This window comes from Scardinius erythrophthalmus (assembly GCF_964197995.2).
Source record: "Scardinius erythrophthalmus genome assembly, chromosome: 10".
Taxonomy (NCBI): domain Eukaryota; kingdom Metazoa; phylum Chordata; class Actinopteri; order Cypriniformes; family Leuciscidae; genus Scardinius; species Scardinius erythrophthalmus.
Window position 1 is genome coordinate 39,305,040 of NC_138230.1, and position 21,555 is coordinate 39,326,594.

Sequence of the window (21,555 nt, forward strand, 5' to 3'; positions counted from 1 at the left end):
AAATCCCAGTAGATCAGCAGTTTCTGAAATCAGACCAGCCCATTTGGCACCAACAACCATGTCATGTTCAAAATCACTTAAATCACCTTTCTTCCCCATTCTGATGCTCAGTTTGAACTTCAGCAGATCGTCTTGACCATGTCCATGAGTTGCTGCCGTATAATTGGCTGATTAGATATTTGCGTTAACAAGCGTGGTATAAGTGCATAGTGTATATAGCGTAATTTGGGACACACCTCATGTTTCTCATGTCACATATTCTTGAAATCCTCGCCTCTTTTTAGTAAAAGCAATCTTATTTCTGCTTCCAAATTCACGCCCTCACCATCATCATATATGATGTTACATATAAAGTGTTAAAAACTAGTTACCCTTGGGCCAAAGTATTTCAAGACATTTCATTCATCCTTTGTGAATCCAAAACTGTCGCTATAGCTACTAACTGAAGATAGATATATATGTTGTTTTGATTGACTAACCTGCGAATGAACGAGTTCATAGACTGTAACTGCTTTCAAAACTTTTATTGCTTCTCTTAAGTTTCTTTAAAAAAAAAATGTGCACACAAATAACTTTACTTACAAATAAGTGAGTTGCATGATGAAGGGGGAGATTTTTCTTGAAGCTTGGGATAAATAAACGGTTGAAAGGCTGAATGCTCATTACATTCACTTCATGAAAACGGCGTAATTTAAAAATTGTCAATGGCTCTGCTAAAAACTTTTCAACTATCCTCTCATTATAGATACAGAATCGTTCTCGCTATCTTCACACACATTCACACGCATACAGTCCGAGGGAGTGATAAAGTGCAGTGTAAAAGCATCAGACTGGCTGACGCAGCAGAGAATCAGAGATGCCGTTTGCTTTAGAGATGACTGAACTGTGAAGGCTGGGGATCTGGTGTTTTTTAAGGACGACTAGCAAAGCATATTTAAGATTAGAGAGTTCTAGGAGCACATGATGGTTCAGCTGCAAATGGTAGCCTACAGTATATCAAAGTAAATTCAAGTTTAAGAGTCCAGAGTGGTGGTGGAGGAGATGTCATCACAGGGCTCAAAGAGAGATAGGTGTCACTGAAAAACTCTCTCCGTCCGGTGCAACGTCACAAAATTGCTTTTTAACCCAAAATTGCATATAAAACCTACCTTTACAGAACATCCATTTGTTTAAAGCTTATACAATTATTCCAAAATATCTGAGACGACAATAAAAAGGGCTGCCATGCTGATGTCAATATTTTTTTTTTTTTAAAGTACAAAAAGCCATTACATATAAATATGAATATGTACAACACGAGCCCTTGGGGAGAATAATTAACAGTCAATTAGGGCAATTGTATCTATGCCTCTAATGATAACATCAAACTATTTTATATTAAATGGCTCACACTATGGAACAAATTATTCACTGGAAACTGGATGGATATTTATGCCACATTGTCTTTGCCAAAGCAGTAATATAGCAAAATTAGCAGCTGCCAAAACGACCCCCTTACAAAAATATTATTAAAGGAATATTCCAGATTCAACACAAGCCCTATTAACAGCATCTGTGGCATGAAGTCGATTTCAACAGAAAATCATTTCATAGCTCATTTTGTTACAAAAAAAAGTTGAATGCTTGCCCCGTAAACTTCCATTATAAGTGCAAAACTCTCAACATTTTTTCACAAACTGAGATATAAGTCAAAAAAATTCTTGCAGTAATCAACAGCATCCCACAGATGATTTTAACTTGTATTTAATTCAGAATATTGCTTAAAGATAACCAAGGGCCTTAAAGACTGATGTGAAGTGTCAAAAGAAATCCTCTCGCGGGGGCTAGTAAAGAAATGAAAATGTTGAATGATGAATAAATCTGGGCACCAATAATGACTTTAAACATCTTGTATGTCCAGGGAACTAAAAGTCTTCAATTTACTGTAATAATAAATCATTAAAAAAAATAGTTTATGATGCAAGCGTGGCATTATGGGACAGTTTTCAGGGATTAAGGCACTCAATCTTGGGATGTCTTCACTGGTTCAACAGCAGACAATAACTTACAAATGTCCCCCATTCGTGGTGAACCAGTGTTTTGGCATTGCATCATGTGGAAAGGAAACGCACATTAATCCTTTGGTTCTCCATGGATCTTCTCAGAAGGTACAGGTAGGTAATTGTGAGAATGTCAATCTTGGGGTACCATCCTCCATCTTTTTCTTCTCTTAAACCCTCTTCTAGTACATGGGACCTTTGGGAGACATGGGACCCTTGGGATTGTACTCCACAGGCATACTCATACAGTCTGACGGATGACAACGGCCATCCTTGCCCTTCTGTCCAGAGGGTCCTGGAGGTCCAGGAATCCCGGGGATTCCCTGCTGACCAGAAGAACCTGGTGGTCCCATCTTACCATAACCAGGAGGACCAGGGGCACCTAAGAGGGATGGAAGGAATTAAAAAGAAATTACAGTATGACAGTGGAATATATTTGGCAAAATGACCTCCATTTTTGAAAACTAGAGTCAGACCTGGAGCACCCGGAGGACCACTGTCTCCCATCTCTCCTATACCCTTATCTCCTTTCTCTCCCTTTACACCAGGGGCACCTGGGGACACACGAAAGCATCCATGTGGAAGACTGGGCAAATGGAACTGGGCATATGAAACATTAGCACATTAGTTCATCTTACCAGGTGGACCCATGGGTCCCTGCCTTCCTTCACGGCCAATCTGCCCAGAGCGGCCCGGCATCCCCGGCGGCCCTTGGATGCCTGGATTTCCATCTTTCCCTGGGGGTCCTGGTCGACCAGGGGACGCAACCATCTCCACAGGCATCTGCATTCGTGACATGTAGTAGCCCATGCGCTCTGCGAGAACAAATAAAGGTTGAAAACCAACCCTTAAACACTTTCTCCGTGAATAAACTATCTAAAGAAAAAGTCCCAGTGCATATCTCGTCATCTAGATATGACTGGTCACAAAAGTTCTCTCACCATCAAAGATCTTTATGACCTGCTGTCTGATGAAGGATCTTATTTCATCATAGTTTACAACGGCCTGGAAAAAAATAGATACATTTCGAAGTTAAAATACTCATATACTGCATATATACTATTCTGCAAAACAAGATCTGTTGTTTCTCAAAGTAGATACTGTTTAGATACTGTTTTCTATGGTACTGCAGGCCTGAAACTGTTTCTGTCAGTTAATAAACTATTCCAGCCAAGGTTTTTTTTTCTTTTTCTGTGTACTAAGGCTGCAAAATTTGAAGAAACAATCAAATTGCGATTTAAAATGTGAAAAAAAAAATATATATATAGTAATTATATAATAATTTTATTTAACATTACAACAGTAAAATGAAAAAAATAATATTTATGGCTGTCTTAATTCACTTTCAAATGATAAACCAAGAAACTTTGGATGGGAACATAGCTTCTGAATAAGCCTCACATCATTCCCTGGGATTCCTGGTGATCCGGGGGTACCAGCTTGTCCAGGTGAACCGGGGCTTCCCCTTTCGCCACGGGGTCCGACAGGTCCTATGATCCCTTCTGGTCCTTTGGAGCCAGAGCTAAAACCAAAGCCTCCTCCTGGTGGGCCGGGACGTCCGCGCTCTCCCGGGGCTCCCCTTTGCCCTGCAGTCCCTGCTTCACCCTGGACAGGGTTAAAAGAGTAGCTGTGATTTACCACACCGGAGACTCTAGGACAATGACCACAGGCTACTCAATGATCCTTGTAATAGCACCGCATAATGGCCTTTATATAGAAACTCAGCACTATACAGTCTACAAAATAAAATGTTCAAGGTCCATCCCATCTACTTTTATGAAAAGGGTGGTGAAAAACACAGTGAACACTATAATTGTGGCCTATAATTCCATTCTGCTTTGTATTAGTTTGTGTGAATTCAATTTTCTGCTTCTGAAAAACCCTTTGCTGGTTAAATACTTTTTTTTATAACTATTTTTGTAAATTAGCTATTGATTAATCAATGCAGCTTAGTCTACAGATGAGTGAGGGATAGCTTTAATGGCTTGTATTGTAGTGTGCCTTTGCTTTGAAAACACTGAAAATATGTCAATTTTTTTTTTCAAGTGAACAAAAAAACATTTAAAGCACTGTATGTGCTGTGCTGTACTTCTATCCCTTACAGCCTCGGTTTTGTTCACATCAAAATAAATATGCGCAGATTCATCAAAGAAATTCCATATTATTCATGTGAACAAATGTCAACTTATGCATACTGTACAATGTAAAATGTAGTGTGTACAGTACAATTAAACAATTTACTGTTGTTATCACCAATTTAAAGGAAATTGCATGCTGGATTTATGAAGTGGATTGTAAAGAATAACACACAAATGATAATCAGTTTAATGGACTTTTTTGTGTGGATAATATACTTAAGTGCTACTGTTCTTTGTTATGTTTTTAACTTGGTTATATAAATTCTTGTCTTGTCTAATGTCTGGTCTTGACTAATTTTATTGAATATATTTCAATGTATTTAATGCAAATAGTTCTACTTAAAAATATATTGCCACCTTAAAGGGTTAGTTCACCCAAAAAAGAAAATTATGTCATTAATGACTCCCCCTCATGTCGTTCCAAGCCCGTAAGACCTCCGTTCATCTTCGGAACACAGTTTAAGATATTTTAGATTTAGTCCGAGAGCTTTCTGTTCAACCATTAAAGTCAATGGACGTGTCACTGTTCACGTCCAGAAAGGCAATACAGACATCATCAAAGTAGTCCATGTGACATCAGTGGCTCAATCTTAAGTTTATCAAGCGTCGAGAATACTTTTTTTGCGCAAAAACAAACAAAAATAACGACTTTATTCCACTATTCATTTCCTTCTCTCTGGGCCTCGTAGTGTTTTTGCGCAGCGTGTCTGTGTTGCACGTCACCACGTAGGCTCACTATTGGCCGACGCTGGTCATGTGTGATGCGTGATGACGTGCAACACTGCGCAAAAACACTACGAGACCCAGAGAGAAGGAAATGAATAGTGGAATAAAGTCGTTATTTTTGTTTGTTTTGGCGCACAAAAAGTATTCTCGACGCTTGATAAACTTAAGATTGAGCCACTGATGTCACATGGACTACTTTGATGATGTCTGTATTGCCTTTCTGGACGTGAACAGTGACACGTCCATTGACTTTAATGGAGGAACAGAAAGCTCTCGGACTAAATCTAAAATATCTTAAACTGTGTTCCGAAGATGAACGGAGGTCTTACGGGCTTGGAACGACATGAGGGTGAGTCATTAATGACATAATTTTCATTTTTGGGTGAACTAACCCTTTAATAGCTTCAATGTAGTTGGCTACTTGTTGCTAACCGCTTGTATTGTAGTTTAGGGTAGGGTAGTTTTATTATATTAATTTACAAGTAGCTTGTGAAGCTACAGTTTCAAGCAGCATTCCCAACACTGATGTTGTGCATGTAGCAGTCTATATAGTGTGAGTCACTTGTTTACACATTTAAAGGCTTCTGCTAATGGGTTGAGGGAAAAGCACTGCTCTCATCTCATTCAAGCCCAAACTTCAAAAAACCTGACAATGCTGTCCTGTCACAGTGACAGATGCTCCTGTATGGCTTTATTACGGAGTATAATGGTGTCACTATGCAAGCTGAGAGTGGTGTTCAAACAGGCTACTGTGGCAGATGAGGTAAAAAAATAAAATAAAAATAAAGAGTGATGGCAAAGTCAGGTTAGATAACAGGCTCTTGTGATTGCAGATGAAGCCACCTGACAACTTCATTGAACAAATGTAAGCACACAAACTAACTGGATGTTGTTGAGCACACACTGATTGGAGGGGAAAGTCACTCTCTTATGCCTTAATAAGATGTATCTAAATACATGTTAAAAGATGACAGTGTTCAATGATGCAAAGACATTATAAAAGAGATGTGAAAGCAATGCACATTACCTTCAGTCCCTGTGGACCAGGTTCTCCAGGCAGACCTGGGGATCCCTGCGATTACAAATAATTAGAGGAGTGAAACTGGGATAAATAGTACAGAGTTATGCAGTAATAACCATTTTGTCTATGTGCACAAGAACACTCCTAAATCAAATCAATAAAATCATCAATTGGAAGATTTTAATCATCCAATTAAGTTTCTAGAAAGTTTAGAATTCTAAATAAGACAGCTGTAATTTGTAATTATAATCCAATTAAGCTTCTAGAAAGTTCCTATAATTCCTAGGCTGTTTTCAACAAAAACTTTTATGCATTTTGGCCTTTCATTTACACGACAACGGCGTTTTGAGGGCCTGGAAACGCAATCCTTTAAAAAACGGGTTTCAAATATATCGTTATCGTCTCTGTGTGAACTACAAAAAACGTGAATTTGGGAAAACGGTGACGTCATGTGCATGCGAATTACAGTACGTGTTCAGTCTATAGGCGCATAGTTTTTCTTTACAAAGTGACATCGCCAACTACTGGCCTGGCATGTATAATACAGCATTTTTAATAGTTTGCGCAGATCCGTGTGAACGGGTATCGCTTTGACAATGTTGTCATCTGTACGAGAAAAACGCGAAGGGAAAAACTTTTTCGTTGTTGTCGTGAAAACGTACCAAGACAGCTGGCATTTACCTGTGTTAAATGGAAGCAATAATAACCCAATAAGCTTCTAGACAGTTTCTAGAATTCTGAACAAGACAGCTGGCATTTACCTGTGCTAATCGGAAGTAATAATAATCAAATTAAACTTCTATAAAGTTTCTAAAATTCTAAGTTAGACAGCTGGCATTTACCCGTATTAACCTGAAATCTGTTCCATGTAAACACATTATTAAAAATTCAAAACTGACTATACATTTACATCTCTGCATATCCAAATAAATGTAATTTTGGTTTCTATGAGGCAGAGGCAGTGGTAAAAACAGTCAAAACAGAATCTTTGGAATGATGGCTTAACAATGGTGTGCATTTTGAGTAAATTGTGTTTACAAAGTTGTATATTGTATTCATAAGATCGTATACTAATGCAAATCAAAGGAGATACTTACGTCTTTACCCGCCGCTCCATCACTTCCTGGTTCACCCTACAGAAAAAAGGGTTTGAAAGAATAATTTAATTAGAGTCTATAAAAACTTTTGCTAAATATTATTGAAAACAAACTAAGTTTAGGTACTGACCATCAGCCCGGGGTGACCTGGGACCCCTGGGGGGCCAGGTAATCCAGCCTGTCCTCTCTCTCCCGCCTCACCTTTGTCTCCCTTAATGCCCTGGTTAAGAACAAAAAGACACCGTAAAGAATTCAACTCTTTAAAAACATCACTGACACATTCTCTGTTTTGGAAGACAATTTTGCTCACCAGTCCAGGTGGCCCAGCTGGTCCTGGTGGCCCTGAAGATCCGGCAGAACCCTAGAAGATTCCAGTTGCAAGCATTATACCATTACATTCTCAAGTTTTTTTCTTTTCTTTTTTCTGTACACTACCGTTCAAAAGTTTGAGGTCAGTAAGATTTATTTTTTTAATACTTTAATTAAAAAATTATTGTTTGTATTGACATTTATAATGTTACCATTTTTTTTTTTACTTCAAATACATGCTGCTTTTTTTTCTTGCTCGTTCTATTAATCAAGTACTCCTGAAAAAAAGTATCCTGGTTTCCACAAAAATATTAAAACTTATTTTAAATGTATACTACTCAACATTGATTATAATAAGAAGTGTTTCTTGAGCAAATCTGCATATTAGCATGATTTCTGAAGGATCATGTGACACTGAAGACTGGAGTAATGATACTTTTCCATCACAGGAATAAATTACATGTGAAAATATATTAAAATAGAAAACTTGTAAAAATATTTTTACAATATTATGCTTTTTTTATTGTATTAAATAAATACCGCCTTGGTGAGTTCTTTCAAAAACATTTAAAAATCTTTAGATTTTTGAACAGTAGTGCATATGTATAAACTAAAGAAAATAGATTATAAAACATTTGAAATACTTACCATATGTCCTGGAGCTCCAGGTGGTCCTTGAGGTCCAGGAGAACCAGGATCACCCTGAAATACGAGTAAAAATTATCCAGGTGTCAGATTGCAATTCATAGCACAATGCAAGTAAGTGTTGCATTCTCAGGATTACCACCACCATATAATATTATTTCATTATGGACATACGCGTAAATTGTCTTCTAATTACTGCCATGATATAGCAAACGTTTAAAGAGAATATTCCTGAACAAATCAGTTATTATAAACATAAGTATAACTCAGTCACTCCCTTGAGTACTGAGGTTTGTTACTTGCACAGTAACATGACAACACACATTAGGAATGTACAATGGGATCACACACTTGAAATACAGTGGCCAAGAATTTTATCTTTGTTTGCTTTCTTACATAGACTATGTTTCTAGTTTAAGGGTGCAGAAACCTATTTTCAGAGCATTCTTTCATTATTTGAAATCTAATAGAGCATTTGTAGAGAAATCGATGGCGTATTTAAAGGTGCAATAGCAAAATATCTAATAGAAAACAGCTTACCTCTAGACCAGCCCTTCCTGTTGCTCCAGCTGGTCCCTGAGGTCCTCTATCTCCCTACAGATAACAATGAAGAAAAGAGAGGGGTGGTGCAGCATAAATGACAAAGAAATATGTAAAAAGACAGAATAATATACAGAAATAAAAGCAGCTTTTTGTGCAATTAGAAGTGGCAAAAGGATTTGCAAAAATAATGATCGTTTCCAAGCAGTTTCCTAATAGTCCCACCCCAAACTTACGCCATAGGCTGAGCTCGAAGTTGACATGTTGGGCGATTTAAAACATACAGAACAACATAAAAATTGGATTGTAATAATAACACTTTCAGCTCATATATGGCTTACTTGTGGTTGCCTCTGCTCTTTAAAGAAAGTATTATAACATCAAAAACTTTACACACATCAGCTTTAAAGTCAGGATCAATGGAAACTTTCATCTTTTATTCATTTATGCACTAAACTTTTCTAATAGAAAGAAAGACAAGGCTACGAAACACAAGAAAAGGCCCGTACTTTCATTCCTGGGAGACCTGTGTGTCCTTTGATGCCCTTGAAACCCTGGAATGAAAAAACAGTTACACAGTGAGCCTCTTCCAATCAGAGAAAAGTCAAAACTAAAGCAAGTCAAGCTCCTTCTCGGAGACGCTTAATTAAAGTTGACTTTGTTCTTTGTTTCAGGCTTTGTTTCAACTGTTGATTTTTGTATTCATGCGTCACTGCTTACATCTATAAAGAACTTGGAAATGAAAACGAAGAAAGAAACTGTTAATACCGGTATTCCCCTGAGTCCTGCAGGGCCAGCAGGTCCTGGTTCACCCTGAGTGATTGTAAGAATAAAATAGAGATGAAAACTGTGACAAAAACAACACACACACATACATAATATTTATATATATAATTTTTTTACTGACCCTTAAACCTGGTTTTCCATCTTTGCCATCAAGTCCTTCCATTCCAGGTGGTCCCTTAAAACAAGCACAAAATACAAAGCAAAACAAAATCCTTATTTAGTCAAAGTTTTAATGATTGCAGAGACATGATAGGCTGAATGTCTGCTTTAACGGGAGTCTATCCAGAGGATTCTGACACTCACAGGCATGCCTGGGCCCCCGGGTGATCCTGGAGGACCTGTGGGTCCCTGTGAGCCCTGAAGTCCAGCACTACCCTAGTGGAGTAGATACATTAAGGTGAGTGCTTGATAGAGAAGCATCTACATTCCACATGTCAAGCCATTTTACATCCAAAGTGCGGTATGTCAGAGCGCTTGTTTGTGAAAGTGACCGTTAGAGATAATGCAGATGGATGTAAATGGTGAGTCATCCATCAAATGTCATTGCTCTTATAAGGATTTATTTCCAACGTGAGCGAGGAATGTCCCCCATGTGGTATAATTTCATTCATCAATGCATGTTCAGGCATTATAGAACTGTCACTTGCTTTCTCAGCCTGTGGTCCTGGAGGGCCCGCAGGACCTGCTTTTCCCGGGAAACCTGGAGGACCCTGGAGACATGAAGGCAACAGTAAGACATCTGGGATTGGTCCATTAGCATATACAAAGAGATTAGGTTTATTTCAGAATTCAGACGTCAATACTAAATCTATTTCTATTCTATATTCGAATAAAACTGAATATTGAATGAAAAAATGTTGGGCGTAACTTGACTTAATCCATCAGGAATTGATTGGATTGTGAAAAGTGGGTGTCCCATACCAGAATGCGAGTGGACTCTATACGACAGGTAAGGGAAATAGTGACTAAATGATGAATGACAATGATTGAAATCCCACCTGTTGTCCTGGGAATCCTTGGGATCCTTGGAAGCCCTGCATACAAAAGATGTGAGAACTGTTACTGTGTGCACTGTAATTCGTAAACACAGCAACACAATGAAGGGGATCCACCTGGGAATTTATTGAGTGGATACACAAAGTTATAAATATTTATTTTCCAAGGAAAAACAGTATATGTTTAGAACATTTCTCAGATCTTGGGCTTGTAAATTCGAAAACGCAAACAGAACAGCTTGCTCTACATATTGTAAAATGAATAAATAAGCTATCACGAGGATGTGATATCAAGGGATATGACATATATAGAAACATATTTTAAAGAAAGATTTTTGTTGCCAGTACATCAGTGACATGCTTTCATACCTGATCTCCCTTTGGTCCCACGGGTCCCGATGTTCCAGCTTCCCCTTTAGGACCCTGCCAGTCAAGAAAACGTATGTTGTTCAACACTACAAATTGTCACAGTTTTTGAGAGCAATGTTGAATCTTTGTGAAATGGAAAGAACAAAAATCAATGTTCTCCTAACAGTTTTTCAAGTTGAAGCTTGTCTGTTTGATCTGAGAGTTATTACTCACAAAGAGAATACAAAAGAGATTCTGGCTTCTAATATCGTGCATGATTATCAGCCATCCAAGATAGACATAAAGGTTGGTTTTGAAAAAGACAATGAAAAAGACAAACCAATGAAGTGCAGTGCTATTGAGGGTCAGAGTATACAAGAAGTAGAAATAATAACAGCATTAAAACTGGATGTTTACTCACTGCTGGGCCAACCGGTCCTTGATAACCTGGAGATCCCGGTGGGCCCTATATAAAACGAGTGCAAAGTTTCAAACACTGTTTACCAAGTCATTCAAATATTTCCTCAGTGTATGTTCCTGTGTGGCTTGAACCCCCCAAAGGAGAGTCAGGAGGAGAATAAAGGGTTGAGGTGTTCTGAAAAGTAGGCATTTTTTGTGGCATATGATAGGCATATCATATGCATTGAAAAGTTTAGGGTCAGTAAGATTTTGTAATTTTTTTAAGAAATTAACACTCGCATTCAACAAGGACATATTACGATTACAATGAAATTAAATACTTTTACATTGTTTTCTACAAAGATTTCTATTTTAAATAAATGCTGTTCTTTTGAACTTTCTATTCATCAAACAATCCTCTGTATCATCATGGTATAAATCATCACGATATCATCGTTTCCACAAAAATATTAGGCAGCATAACTGTTTTTGTTTCAACATTGATAAGAATAAGAAATGTTTCTTGAGCAGCACATCATATTAAAATGATTTCTGAAGGATCATGTGACACTGAAGACTGGTGTATTGATGCTGGAAATTCAGCTTTGCATCACACGAATAAATTACTTCATAAATATATTTAAAAGTCCACCTGTGGTGAAAATTAAGCTTTTAATGTTGTTTAAATGTCTATGTTGTGTTTTTAATATGCTTTAAGACAAAGCATGTGTAAATTCATAAGTCAACACCATTGCTGATTATTTCCTCCTTAAACTGCAGTGAACCAAAGACAGTCTCAGGTTTGAAATCACTGGTGTTTCTGACGTCACAAACTACATTGAAACCAATCAAGTCAACGTGTGATAGTCAACGAGTGGATCTCTGAGCTGGTGTGAGTGAGTGGAGGCGGGGCTAATTTGCATATTCATAGAACCACGTACACTAAATGAGGCAAGGGTGTAGAGTTACAATCAAGCTATTTTAAGGCATGAAGAAATTTGATCAAGGAATAAAGTTTAAATAATGTATGTAATTTTGGTGATCAAATATGAATTTAAGGGATGCAATTATTGACTTCAGGGGGACTTTAAATAGAAAATAGTTTTTTTTTTTTAAATTGTAATAATACTTTAAAATATTACGAATTTTAAAAATATTATATTTTTAGTGTAGCTTTGATTAAATAATTGCATCCTTGGTGAGGATAAAAAAACTCCATAATAAGTCTTACCGACCCAAAACTTTTTAAATATAGATGTATTTATACACATTTAAATATGAGTTTCAAACATTTCATGACATTTGTGATGCGTGAAACTGCAGTTGACATAAAAAACAGATCCCATTGAAAGTCACTGAATAATCTGGACACTGTAAGTTTAACATTGTTCAAACAGAGCATTCTTACTGATTCTCCTTTATGCCCCGCAGTGCCTGGACTGCCACGCTCTCCTTTAAGTCCCTGGAAAAAAGGATAACGACTTCAACCCGCCAATCAAACATTTAGCAGTTATATCACCTGTCACAAAACATTAAAATATGATGCCTCTGCATCTGGTCCATTGCATAAAATGTCTATTCCACTCACAGGAAGTCCAGGTGGTCCCATATTTCCAGGATAGCCAGGATTTCCAGGTGGACCCTTGATAAAACAACAAAACCACTCAATAAAACGTCAAACTGTGCATAGGCGCCTTTTTAGTCTACATTCCCGAATTACTCAGGACATATCCTGTAAGATGACTCACCTGTTCACCTTTCTGTCCTGGAAGCCCATCTGTCCCTCTCTGACCTTGTTGACCCTATGATAAAAAAAAAAAAGAGGCAAAGGGGCATTAGAGAAAGAGCTGGCAAAAATATTACTATTATAAAAATCACAAAATAATCAAGCTCCTTTTTGGTCTTGTTGGAGAATACTTATGGTTTCTCACCGCCTTGCAGTTCAGATCATTTTGATCTTAATCACAATACAAAAAAAGTGTATACATCTGCCACCAGATTGGCATTTATTCCATAAGCAAGTGTTGAAAGTAAGGGGAATTAATTAATGCAATTTGTATTCCAGAAACACAGCCAAATGATGCAGAGTTTTTCTTTTTATTGTTTTTACCTTTATAGTCACGGGACAAAACATGCCTTTCAGCTATTGCAAGCATAATGTGGTGTAGACCCGAGCTGAATACCATATTAGATAATCAACCAGTAAATGCTTCCTGCATATAGATATAACACTTAGAGTATGTTTTTTTTTTTTTTCTTGATCGAAGGTCAGTGCTCTTTGAAAAATTAACAATGTTTCTAGACTGATTGTTCTTATTTACTAATGTACTTGTTCTAAACGCATTGTCCTTAGTTCTTTATCTTAGTACTGTTTACATTTTTGCTGCATTTTGTCTATTTTGTTACTACACTATATGTATATATGTAGTACGTATATTATTGTATTTGTTTTGAATTGTAATATACTAGTAATGTCCTTGTTACATATGTTACATGTACTTACCATAGTAATAACAGTAAATTATGCATAATTACATGCAACTAACCCTCAAACAAATCCTAATCCTACCCTAACCCTATAGTAAGTACATGTACTTGCTTAATATTACTCAGTACTTAAATATATAATTACTGTATGTTTGTAACAATGACACCTTAAAATAAAGTGGAACCTATTTGAGCTATAGCTACTCATAGAGTAAAGAATGCTTTTGTTTAATCTTGATTTCTTGGTCAATATGTCAAAACAAATGCTGTATTGTCTGTCTTTCAGTAACTCTCTGATTAAAAAGCATCAATAAAAAGAGCTAAGTATAAAGGCCTGTTCACACCGGGACGAATTTCGCGCGCGATATTCGCCGACATTTAACGCCTCGTGACTAAACAAAGGGCGCCAATGTGAGTGTGCACACCGACGCGAAAAACGCCACGGGTAAAAGCGTCATTTTTTAAAAAACGTCTCAGGTTCGTTTTTTTGGTTTGACGCGCCGCGTCAAAAACTATACGACCAATGAGATTGGCGCTTTTGCTCACGTGTCTGGAGCTTCTGAAGTTACAGTAAAACACAACTTGGGGGCGCTCAAATACAAAACGGTCTTGCCGAGCACACATACGTAACGGCGAAGAATATATATGCCGAGTAGCGTCTAAACATTGCCGGGAAGAAATAAGACGAGGAAGATGCAAGGCAAGATGAATGTAGAGCTGCTGGTCTCGTTGGTGTCGGAACATAAAGAACTATGACAAACGCGACAGCGACTACAAAAATCTTGATAAAAGAGAACTGTTATGGAGTGGTATTAAGCGCCATCTAATGTCAGGGAATGAATTTGCATGTTCACTCGGCTCATCGTCAGCGAAAATCGCTTGGGTGTGAACACAAAAAACTCGTTGAAAAACGCTGGCGAATAACGCGCGCCGATATTCGTCCCGGTGTGTACGGGCCTTAAGAGTTAAAAACTAAGTAAAGTTTCGCCCTCTGGGAAGAAACCATTTTTATAGGGTCATTTTATTCAGCTATAGGTCAAGACTCTTCAGCAACTAAATAATGGCTCACTTATGGTTGTCTCTACACATTAAACAGAAATATGAGGGGGAGTACTTGACTTCATCTTTAAATACAAGAGGAAATAATGCCCTTCCATTGGCTGTGTCTGTTGGCAATGCATTTCTTAATCTTGCTGACTGCACAGTCTCCTCAGCGTTTCAGTTATATATCATTCTATCAGTGGATCAATTCCACAGAAAATTTCAATTTGGAAACCATCAGCCTACTGTAAATCTTTATTTACATGTTTTTGTGCTAATAGGAAAAGAAAAGAAAAAAAAAACACCGCTGAGTTTGTTGTTTCAGATTCGATTGAAGCACATTAAAGAGAATCAGATAATGCTCACAAAGCATAAAGCTGGTCGAAATTAAAATAAAAATCCATTCTGACTCAGACTCGATTCATCAGTAAGCCCAAATCTCTGCTAAACATGCCGTTCAAGACGTTGCAAAATAACCCGTCAGCACCACTTGTTGGAGAGATAATCGAACAAGCACCACAACAGTACAGTTTTATTTCTATATCATGGAATTTATTAAGGCGCATGAGAGAAGCTGAACTGGTAAGGTAATTAAACATCTTCTGAATGTGTTTGTTTGAGCTGATCGTGAGTTGGCGTGCTTTGACTTACACTCAGGCCAGGGGGTCCTTGAGCACCAGGAAAACCAATATTCCCCTATGAGAGAAAGATAATAAGAGAGCAACATTTAGAAACATCTTCCTTTATAATGGACAAAATCAATAAACAAACAAGCAATCCTGTTCGAAGTCCCTCGCACCCGCCTCTTCATTTCTCATTGTCATGCAGCCTGTTTCACTTCATTTTGAACTGAATGTGATGTTTAAAGTGTGATGAAACTCAACAGAATCAAAAATACAGTAAAACAGTAGTATTGTGAAATAGTACAATAATTTAAATGACTGTATTATTATATATTTTAAAATGTCATGTATGTTTTCAGCATCATTACTCCTTCAGAAATCATTATAATATGCTGATTTGCTGATTTTCTTATTATCAATGTTGAAAACAGTTATGCAGCTTAATATCATTGGAAACCATGATACTTTTTTTTAGAACAGCATTTATTTAAAAAAATAGAAATATTTTGTAACAATCCAAATGTATGAAATGCATTCTTTCTGAAAAGAATCATTACTTTGTTTTAAAACAACAACAACGAAGGTTGTGTGCATATACATATTGCACAGTGATAAAAAAAAAAAATGAAAGGCCCTTCATATCAAAAAGAGCTGCAGACTCCTGGTCTATAATAAGAATCCTCCCAAGCCATTGCACACAAGTTAAAACGGGCACAAGTTAAGTCTTAACTCTCATTTCCATCTTGAAATTAGGTTAGGCACAGGTTTGGGACTCTTTTGAAAAAAAACCCTCTTCATTTCTGGGCCAAGCCTGTAGGGGGCTCTCTAACCTCACAGCAAAGAGTAGCTACTATGCTACTTTCCCTTCTTGGTCCTTCCTAATTGAAAACACTGAACCTGAAAGAAAATAGATCGTGCAAACAAACACTGCATCATGGGACTAAATGCTAATGACTAAATGAAGTCATGCAGAACAGTTCGCCGTATGCTGCACTTCTGAAACAAGGTGTCAGCATTGAGAATTGTCTCTTATGACATGGCCTGCACTCTGAAAGCCATCTGGGGTCACTCAGTCTCAGTTACTAAGAAAAGAAGGCTAAAAAAGGGGATTCTGCCAGAAATAGCCTTTAAAGGAGACAATGTAGAGTATAACGGATAAAGTGGAAACTTACCGGGATTCCAGCAGAACCAGGAGGTCCTCGCTCACCTCTAAGACCCTGAAGACACAGACAAGGATAATGTTTTATAGAAAACAAAGGATATAATGGAAGCAACCATTATAACTGGGTTAGGGGGGACACCTTTTTGGAAAATAATCATTACTGGCAATATAACATGATGACTAAGAGCAAACAGAAGCCTATGACTACCGGTTGCATCAGCAGTGAACTGAATGAATGTGCATGGGGTAAGTAATCCTACTATCCCTAGCGCCCACCTAACTGGCTTTCAGGAAATCATTTAGGATGACTGGGTGTATATTACATCATCTAATTAATATTCATGAGTCAAGATGATAAGGTTTATAAATGTGTCCCTCCCCCCACCTTTTCAGATCATTCCAAAGCCACTGATCACACAGATCTGGGACCGAATATGGGACAGAATTAATACAATGTGAGTGTCTTATTGGGCTCTTATATAATCTCTAATTGGCACTGGTAGTAATGAAACTGTTATCGGAATCTCTTACCGGTTCTCCTCGGCCTCCTGGGCTCCCTGGGAATCCGGCCGGCCCTGGTGGACCAGTGCACTGACCACTGTTACCCGTCTTAAAACATTGAGCAGACATAAGGGTTACATTAAAAAAATGCTTGCACAATTTGAAGACAAAACTAAGTAATGACTTTTATGTAAGAGAACTGCTTTGTGTCAGTACAGTGGAATAAATGAACATTTTCAGTTGCGTGGGTGTACTTTCAGAACAGTATAGCTTTTTAAGTAACAAGTTATTTTTTTCAGAGAGTAGCAGTATCGTGTGATATAGCTTCCCTAAAGTGTTCTTTCTAGCATTCTGATTAATTTTGTGAACTGGTTTGTTTGGACATTCATGCAAATTAACCTTTTCAAAAGAATGATCCACTGATTCAGTGAGACCATTTGTATAACTGCCTATGTGAACTATTTAGCAAAATGCTGCTGTTCATCATGGTCATTTATACAACAACGTGTTTTTCCTAGTTAAAAGTGCCCCTATTACGCTTTTCAGATATTACATTTCATGTAGTGTGTTATAAATCTGTTTGTGAATGGAAAAGGTCTTCCAAGTTTCAAAAATGAAAGTGAACGCCTCCGGAGCTGAAATTCAGATATGGTAATGGACGTTTTGTTTCCGACGCGTGGTGTAAACGGTAGACCAATCAAAACAGACTTGGCCATCTGACCAATAAGAGCCGAGTTGGCTTTTAGAAAGGAGAAAGACTTATCAAACCGTTTCAGACGCTGTGAGAAAAGAGGAGATGCTACAAATATATATTATGAGAAAATCCATGCAAAACTATTGTTTGGAAGCTTTAAAATATTATAATTAGTGCTATACAACAAATATACCTAAAGTAAAAAAAAAAAAAATATGATGAATAGAAACATTTAACTAAATATTTTAGCTTTTAATATTAACTTTAGTTTGTATATTAATATTAACTTTATAATATTATAACCTAATCTTATTTATGATATAATATTATCCACAGACTTACGGGCCCACTTGGTGTTTCCTCTCTCTGCAGCTTCTCATAACACTGTAAAGGTGATCATAGAGATGGGTTTAGAAAACTGTGCGCATTCAAACAGTACTATATGTTGTAGCATGAGCAAACCAATGGGTATTCTAGCCTAGGAAGCGAAAAGGAATACCAAACAGAAAACACAAACCCACACCCTTGTCTGTTTAATACCAATCACTTCATCCATCATTCATCCCTCTCACCCGTTCACATCCCTCTAAGGGCACAGCGCCAGGCTTGCCCTGATCTCCCTTCTCGCCCTTAGAGCCAACAATGCCGGGCACACCTGGTAGGCCCTTGGAGCAATCGCCACAGCCCTCCTACAGTGAAGCAAACACATGTGTTCTCAGACTACAAAGAGCACATGAACAATAAATACACAGCATCGACATGCAAATACTAGTGAATAGCATTGATGCGTTGAAGAGTAATGAGGTTCAGACAGACTGAGGAGTATGCATGAAATATAAACACAGGATAGTTTTGTTAACACTAAAGATCGTGCTCTCACATGCCAGTTTGATAGAGCAGGAATTACTGTAAAGAATCCAAACCTCAGTTCAAAGAATGCACAAGGTTTCAAAGCCAAAACTAGGGTTTGTAAAATAAATGAGTTTTAAATCGACTCTGATCAGAGATGTTCTTCTGCCCAAACAGCACACATACGTCACTGAGACATGGGTGAAAAAATGATTTTTTTTATTTTACTTTTTTACAAACATTTGATAAACATCTAAATAAAATCTCAAACACCTTAAATGCATCTGCTGAACGACTTTCAAACATCAGCCAGGGATTTTTAAGCAACATATTGCACATGAAAAAATGCTACATTTTTATTTAAAGAAACGCATACTTTTATTTAGTAAGAATGCATTAAATGCATTAAAAGTGACAGTAACATTGTTACAAATCTATTTCAAACAAGTTCTTTGAGCTTTCTATTCATCAAAGAATACTGAAAAATTAATCATGGTTTCCACAAAAATAGTAAGCAGCACAACTGTTTTCAACATTTATAATAATAATAAGAAATGTTTTTTGAGCACCAAATCAAGGATCATGTGAGACTGAAATTCAGCTGTGCCATCAGAGGAATAAATTACATTTTAAAATATATGAAATATAATATATCACAATATTGATGTTGTAGTGTATTTTTTATCAAATAAATGTAGATTATGTGAGCAGAATGGTAGTTTAAATCAATACATTTTAATGACTTTGTCATGTAAGCATCCTAAACTATGTATTTATATGGTTGCATACTTGAAATGAAATATGTCTGGTTTAAATTGCAGCACTTGTTTTTGTGCAATGTGCATCAGGGGTTCCCTGCATCATACATATATCCACAGAGGGGTATTTGACGTAAAAAAGTTTAAAGCACTAAATGGCATCAATGTCTTGATGTCGTATGTGTAGTATTTGTATACACATTATTGGATAATACCAGTTTCATTGCACATGCATATTAATAATTCTATAGACAGGTGAACACCTGTTTGTTTACCTTGCCTGGGGAATCCTGAGGCAGAAGAATAGGAAGCTGCAAGATGGAGGAGACAGTCAGATATGGTGACGGCATCAAAAAACATTTTTCATTTCACAACAACTGAATGTGCAATTATCATCAGAAGTTCAGAAGAAAGTGACCTGATGAGATGAGACCAAGGCAATGCAGTACACTAAGTTATTTTTGAAAGCATTGCTTTGAAGTCTACAATGAAGTTATGATCTCATTAGGTCATTAATAACAAAAATCTCATTTTAATAAGGGAATTATGTTGCATGAAATTATTCAGAAAAAAAAATCTTAGAATAATTTAACATGATACATTATTTCACATTATGCTAAATTTATTAAACTGTCGTTTTAAAACAGTTCACTGATTAATTGCATCTTTAAACATGTAAATGAAAATGCATTTAGTTATGGTTGAAAATATTATGCTAGTTGGTCATTCACAGCATGGATAAGAAGTTACTTCACATCCTACTTTTAAAGCATTAGTTTCAGAGCACAAAAGATATCCAGAAAAACGACAATTCCAAACATTCCTATGTGCAACACCCACAACAAGAACTCCCGTGGAGTATGTAACGAACCCCAAGAGTATTTTAAAGTATTTGAAGGAATTAAACTTCAACTTGAACCTATGTATTTCATGCACTTGGCCCATTTTGGTATAGAGGACTGGAATATTACTCTAACCACAGTTACCTGAACTCAACCTGAGAGCTTGACTGAGGATGAGAGCGTCGCTCAGATGCTCTTGAAGGTGCTATGAGCATCCAGATACTGATGTGCTTCGAGTACATCATCTCCTCTCACCACTGGATGGTCTGGGCTCTCCACAGCTCAAAAAAAGTGGTTTCATTCCGGGACCACTCATACCTTATGCAATCCAATTACTTTTAATCCAAACTACTGTAATTACGAGTTTTTAAAAGAACCATTTGAATTCCTGATGTTATTCGTACTCATTTAATTGAACTATTTAGTGTTTTTGACTGTACAATTTTGAATATTAATGAACTAGCTTTGGGATTAAGCTGTTTGTGGGGTCTGTTTTTAGCGAGTTAATATAACATGGTTTAGATCTGATTGTGCTCTGGAAGAACTCGGTGGTTGGATTCTGCTGATAGAAGTGGAGCAGAGCAGAGCAGACCAGGACAGAAGTCCGTCCAAATTTCCGCTGCAGGCTGGAAGCCCAGAGCTCTGATTCCAGGATGGGCCTCCGGCCAGCTGAGAAAATATGCGTGCGGAGAGACGGAGCCATTAATGCCGGAATCCTGCTTTCAACCAAAGATCTAATGGCTCTTTCTGTACGGCAAATAACTCACAGTAATGGCTGCCCTAACCGTAACTCAACACAATGGCAGTGTTTACCATTACACAAAGCCTCGGAGACTGTGAGTTAACACTGAAAGGGTAATGGGACCATTGGCGGCCATAAACGACACACTACAACAGAGATGTCCTCAAAGAATGCTGAGCTAAGATGCTTACAAATGCTTACTGGTTCTTTTTTGTATTATAAAAAAGCTGATGGGTCATTGCTATTGTCCTCGTGAATCACCTCTAGCGAGCTCCGTCGCCCCGCACTGGTTCAAAGACGCCCAACCCGCTCCCCTTCTAACGCAGAAGTCAGCCAATCAGGCTCCTTGACCTGTGTTTTTTTTTTTTTTTACTGTAATAAAGCTGTTGCACTCCACTAGCTCCTCCCCCTGTCTGGTTACTCACTGCTTGGCCGGGTGGACCCGGTTTCCCTGGTACGCCATCGTTGCCAGGGATACCCTGTAAGAAGGAACTGAGGTTGAATTGGTTTAGCCTGTGGCCACAATCTGGACACCTCCGTCTTCAGCGGGGCAGAGGGAAAGTAGCCAAAGCCCTGGACCCTCTCCTGGTTTGTGTTCCAGCTCGGAGTAGACATTTACATTTTGTTTGCCTTTCTCTGTCTATATTATTTTTTTTATTTCAGCTCTTCTGAGGCTTGGGAAATCAACACAACACCAGGTTAAAGACCACTCAGTGCTCACGGTGAGATCATGCAGAAGTTAATTTGCCAATTTATCAAGGTGATTTAATGTCGATGATCTTAAATATTTCCTCATTCTGCATTTGAAACAAA

The 21,555-nt window shown here is 37.6% G+C and overlaps 1 protein-coding gene across 4 annotated transcripts in view; it reads right to left on the reverse strand.

The window, feature by feature from the left end:
- Positions 1 to 509: 509 nt before the first annotated feature.
- col16a1 (collagen, type XVI, alpha 1) overlaps positions 510 to 21,555 on the reverse strand; it is a 77,407-nt gene continuing 56,361 nt past the window's right edge. For 2 of the 4 annotated variants that reach the window (XM_081377081.1, XM_081377080.1), the window contains 29 exons: positions 21,168 to 21,221; positions 19,434 to 19,469; positions 18,124 to 18,240; positions 17,894 to 17,935; positions 16,888 to 16,965; positions 16,367 to 16,411; positions 15,223 to 15,267; positions 12,792 to 12,845; positions 12,632 to 12,685; positions 12,452 to 12,505; positions 11,066 to 11,110; positions 10,666 to 10,719; positions 10,300 to 10,335; positions 9,949 to 10,011; positions 9,605 to 9,676; positions 9,423 to 9,476; positions 9,284 to 9,328; positions 9,025 to 9,069; positions 8,516 to 8,569; positions 7,979 to 8,032; positions 7,332 to 7,382; positions 7,152 to 7,241; positions 7,022 to 7,057; positions 5,931 to 5,975; positions 3,441 to 3,644; positions 2,981 to 3,044; positions 2,678 to 2,854; positions 2,516 to 2,593; positions 510 to 2,421 (listed from right to left, as the gene is read on the reverse strand). In XM_081377081.1, the coding sequence (XP_081233207.1) occupies positions 2,222 to 2,421; positions 2,516 to 2,593; positions 2,678 to 2,854; positions 2,981 to 3,044; positions 3,441 to 3,644; positions 5,931 to 5,975; positions 7,022 to 7,057; positions 7,152 to 7,241; positions 7,332 to 7,382; positions 7,979 to 8,032; positions 8,516 to 8,569; positions 9,025 to 9,069; positions 9,284 to 9,328; positions 9,423 to 9,476; positions 9,605 to 9,676; positions 9,949 to 10,011; positions 10,300 to 10,335; positions 10,666 to 10,719; positions 11,066 to 11,110; positions 12,452 to 12,505; positions 12,632 to 12,685; positions 12,792 to 12,845; positions 15,223 to 15,267; positions 16,367 to 16,411; positions 16,888 to 16,965; positions 17,894 to 17,935; positions 18,124 to 18,240; positions 19,434 to 19,469; positions 21,168 to 21,221 (2,046 nt within the window). In that variant the 3' untranslated portion in view covers positions 510 to 2,221. The remainder of the gene's footprint in view (positions 2,422 to 2,515; positions 2,594 to 2,677; positions 2,855 to 2,980; positions 3,045 to 3,440; positions 3,645 to 5,930; positions 5,976 to 7,021; positions 7,058 to 7,151; positions 7,242 to 7,331; positions 7,383 to 7,978; positions 8,033 to 8,515; positions 8,570 to 9,024; positions 9,070 to 9,283; positions 9,329 to 9,422; positions 9,477 to 9,604; positions 9,677 to 9,948; positions 10,012 to 10,299; positions 10,336 to 10,665; positions 10,720 to 11,065; positions 11,111 to 12,451; positions 12,506 to 12,631; positions 12,686 to 12,791; positions 12,846 to 15,222; positions 15,268 to 16,366; positions 16,412 to 16,887; positions 16,966 to 17,893; positions 17,936 to 18,123; positions 18,241 to 19,433; positions 19,470 to 21,167; positions 21,222 to 21,555) is intronic. The other 2 variants (XM_081377083.1, XM_081377082.1) reach the window with 1 other exon arrangement.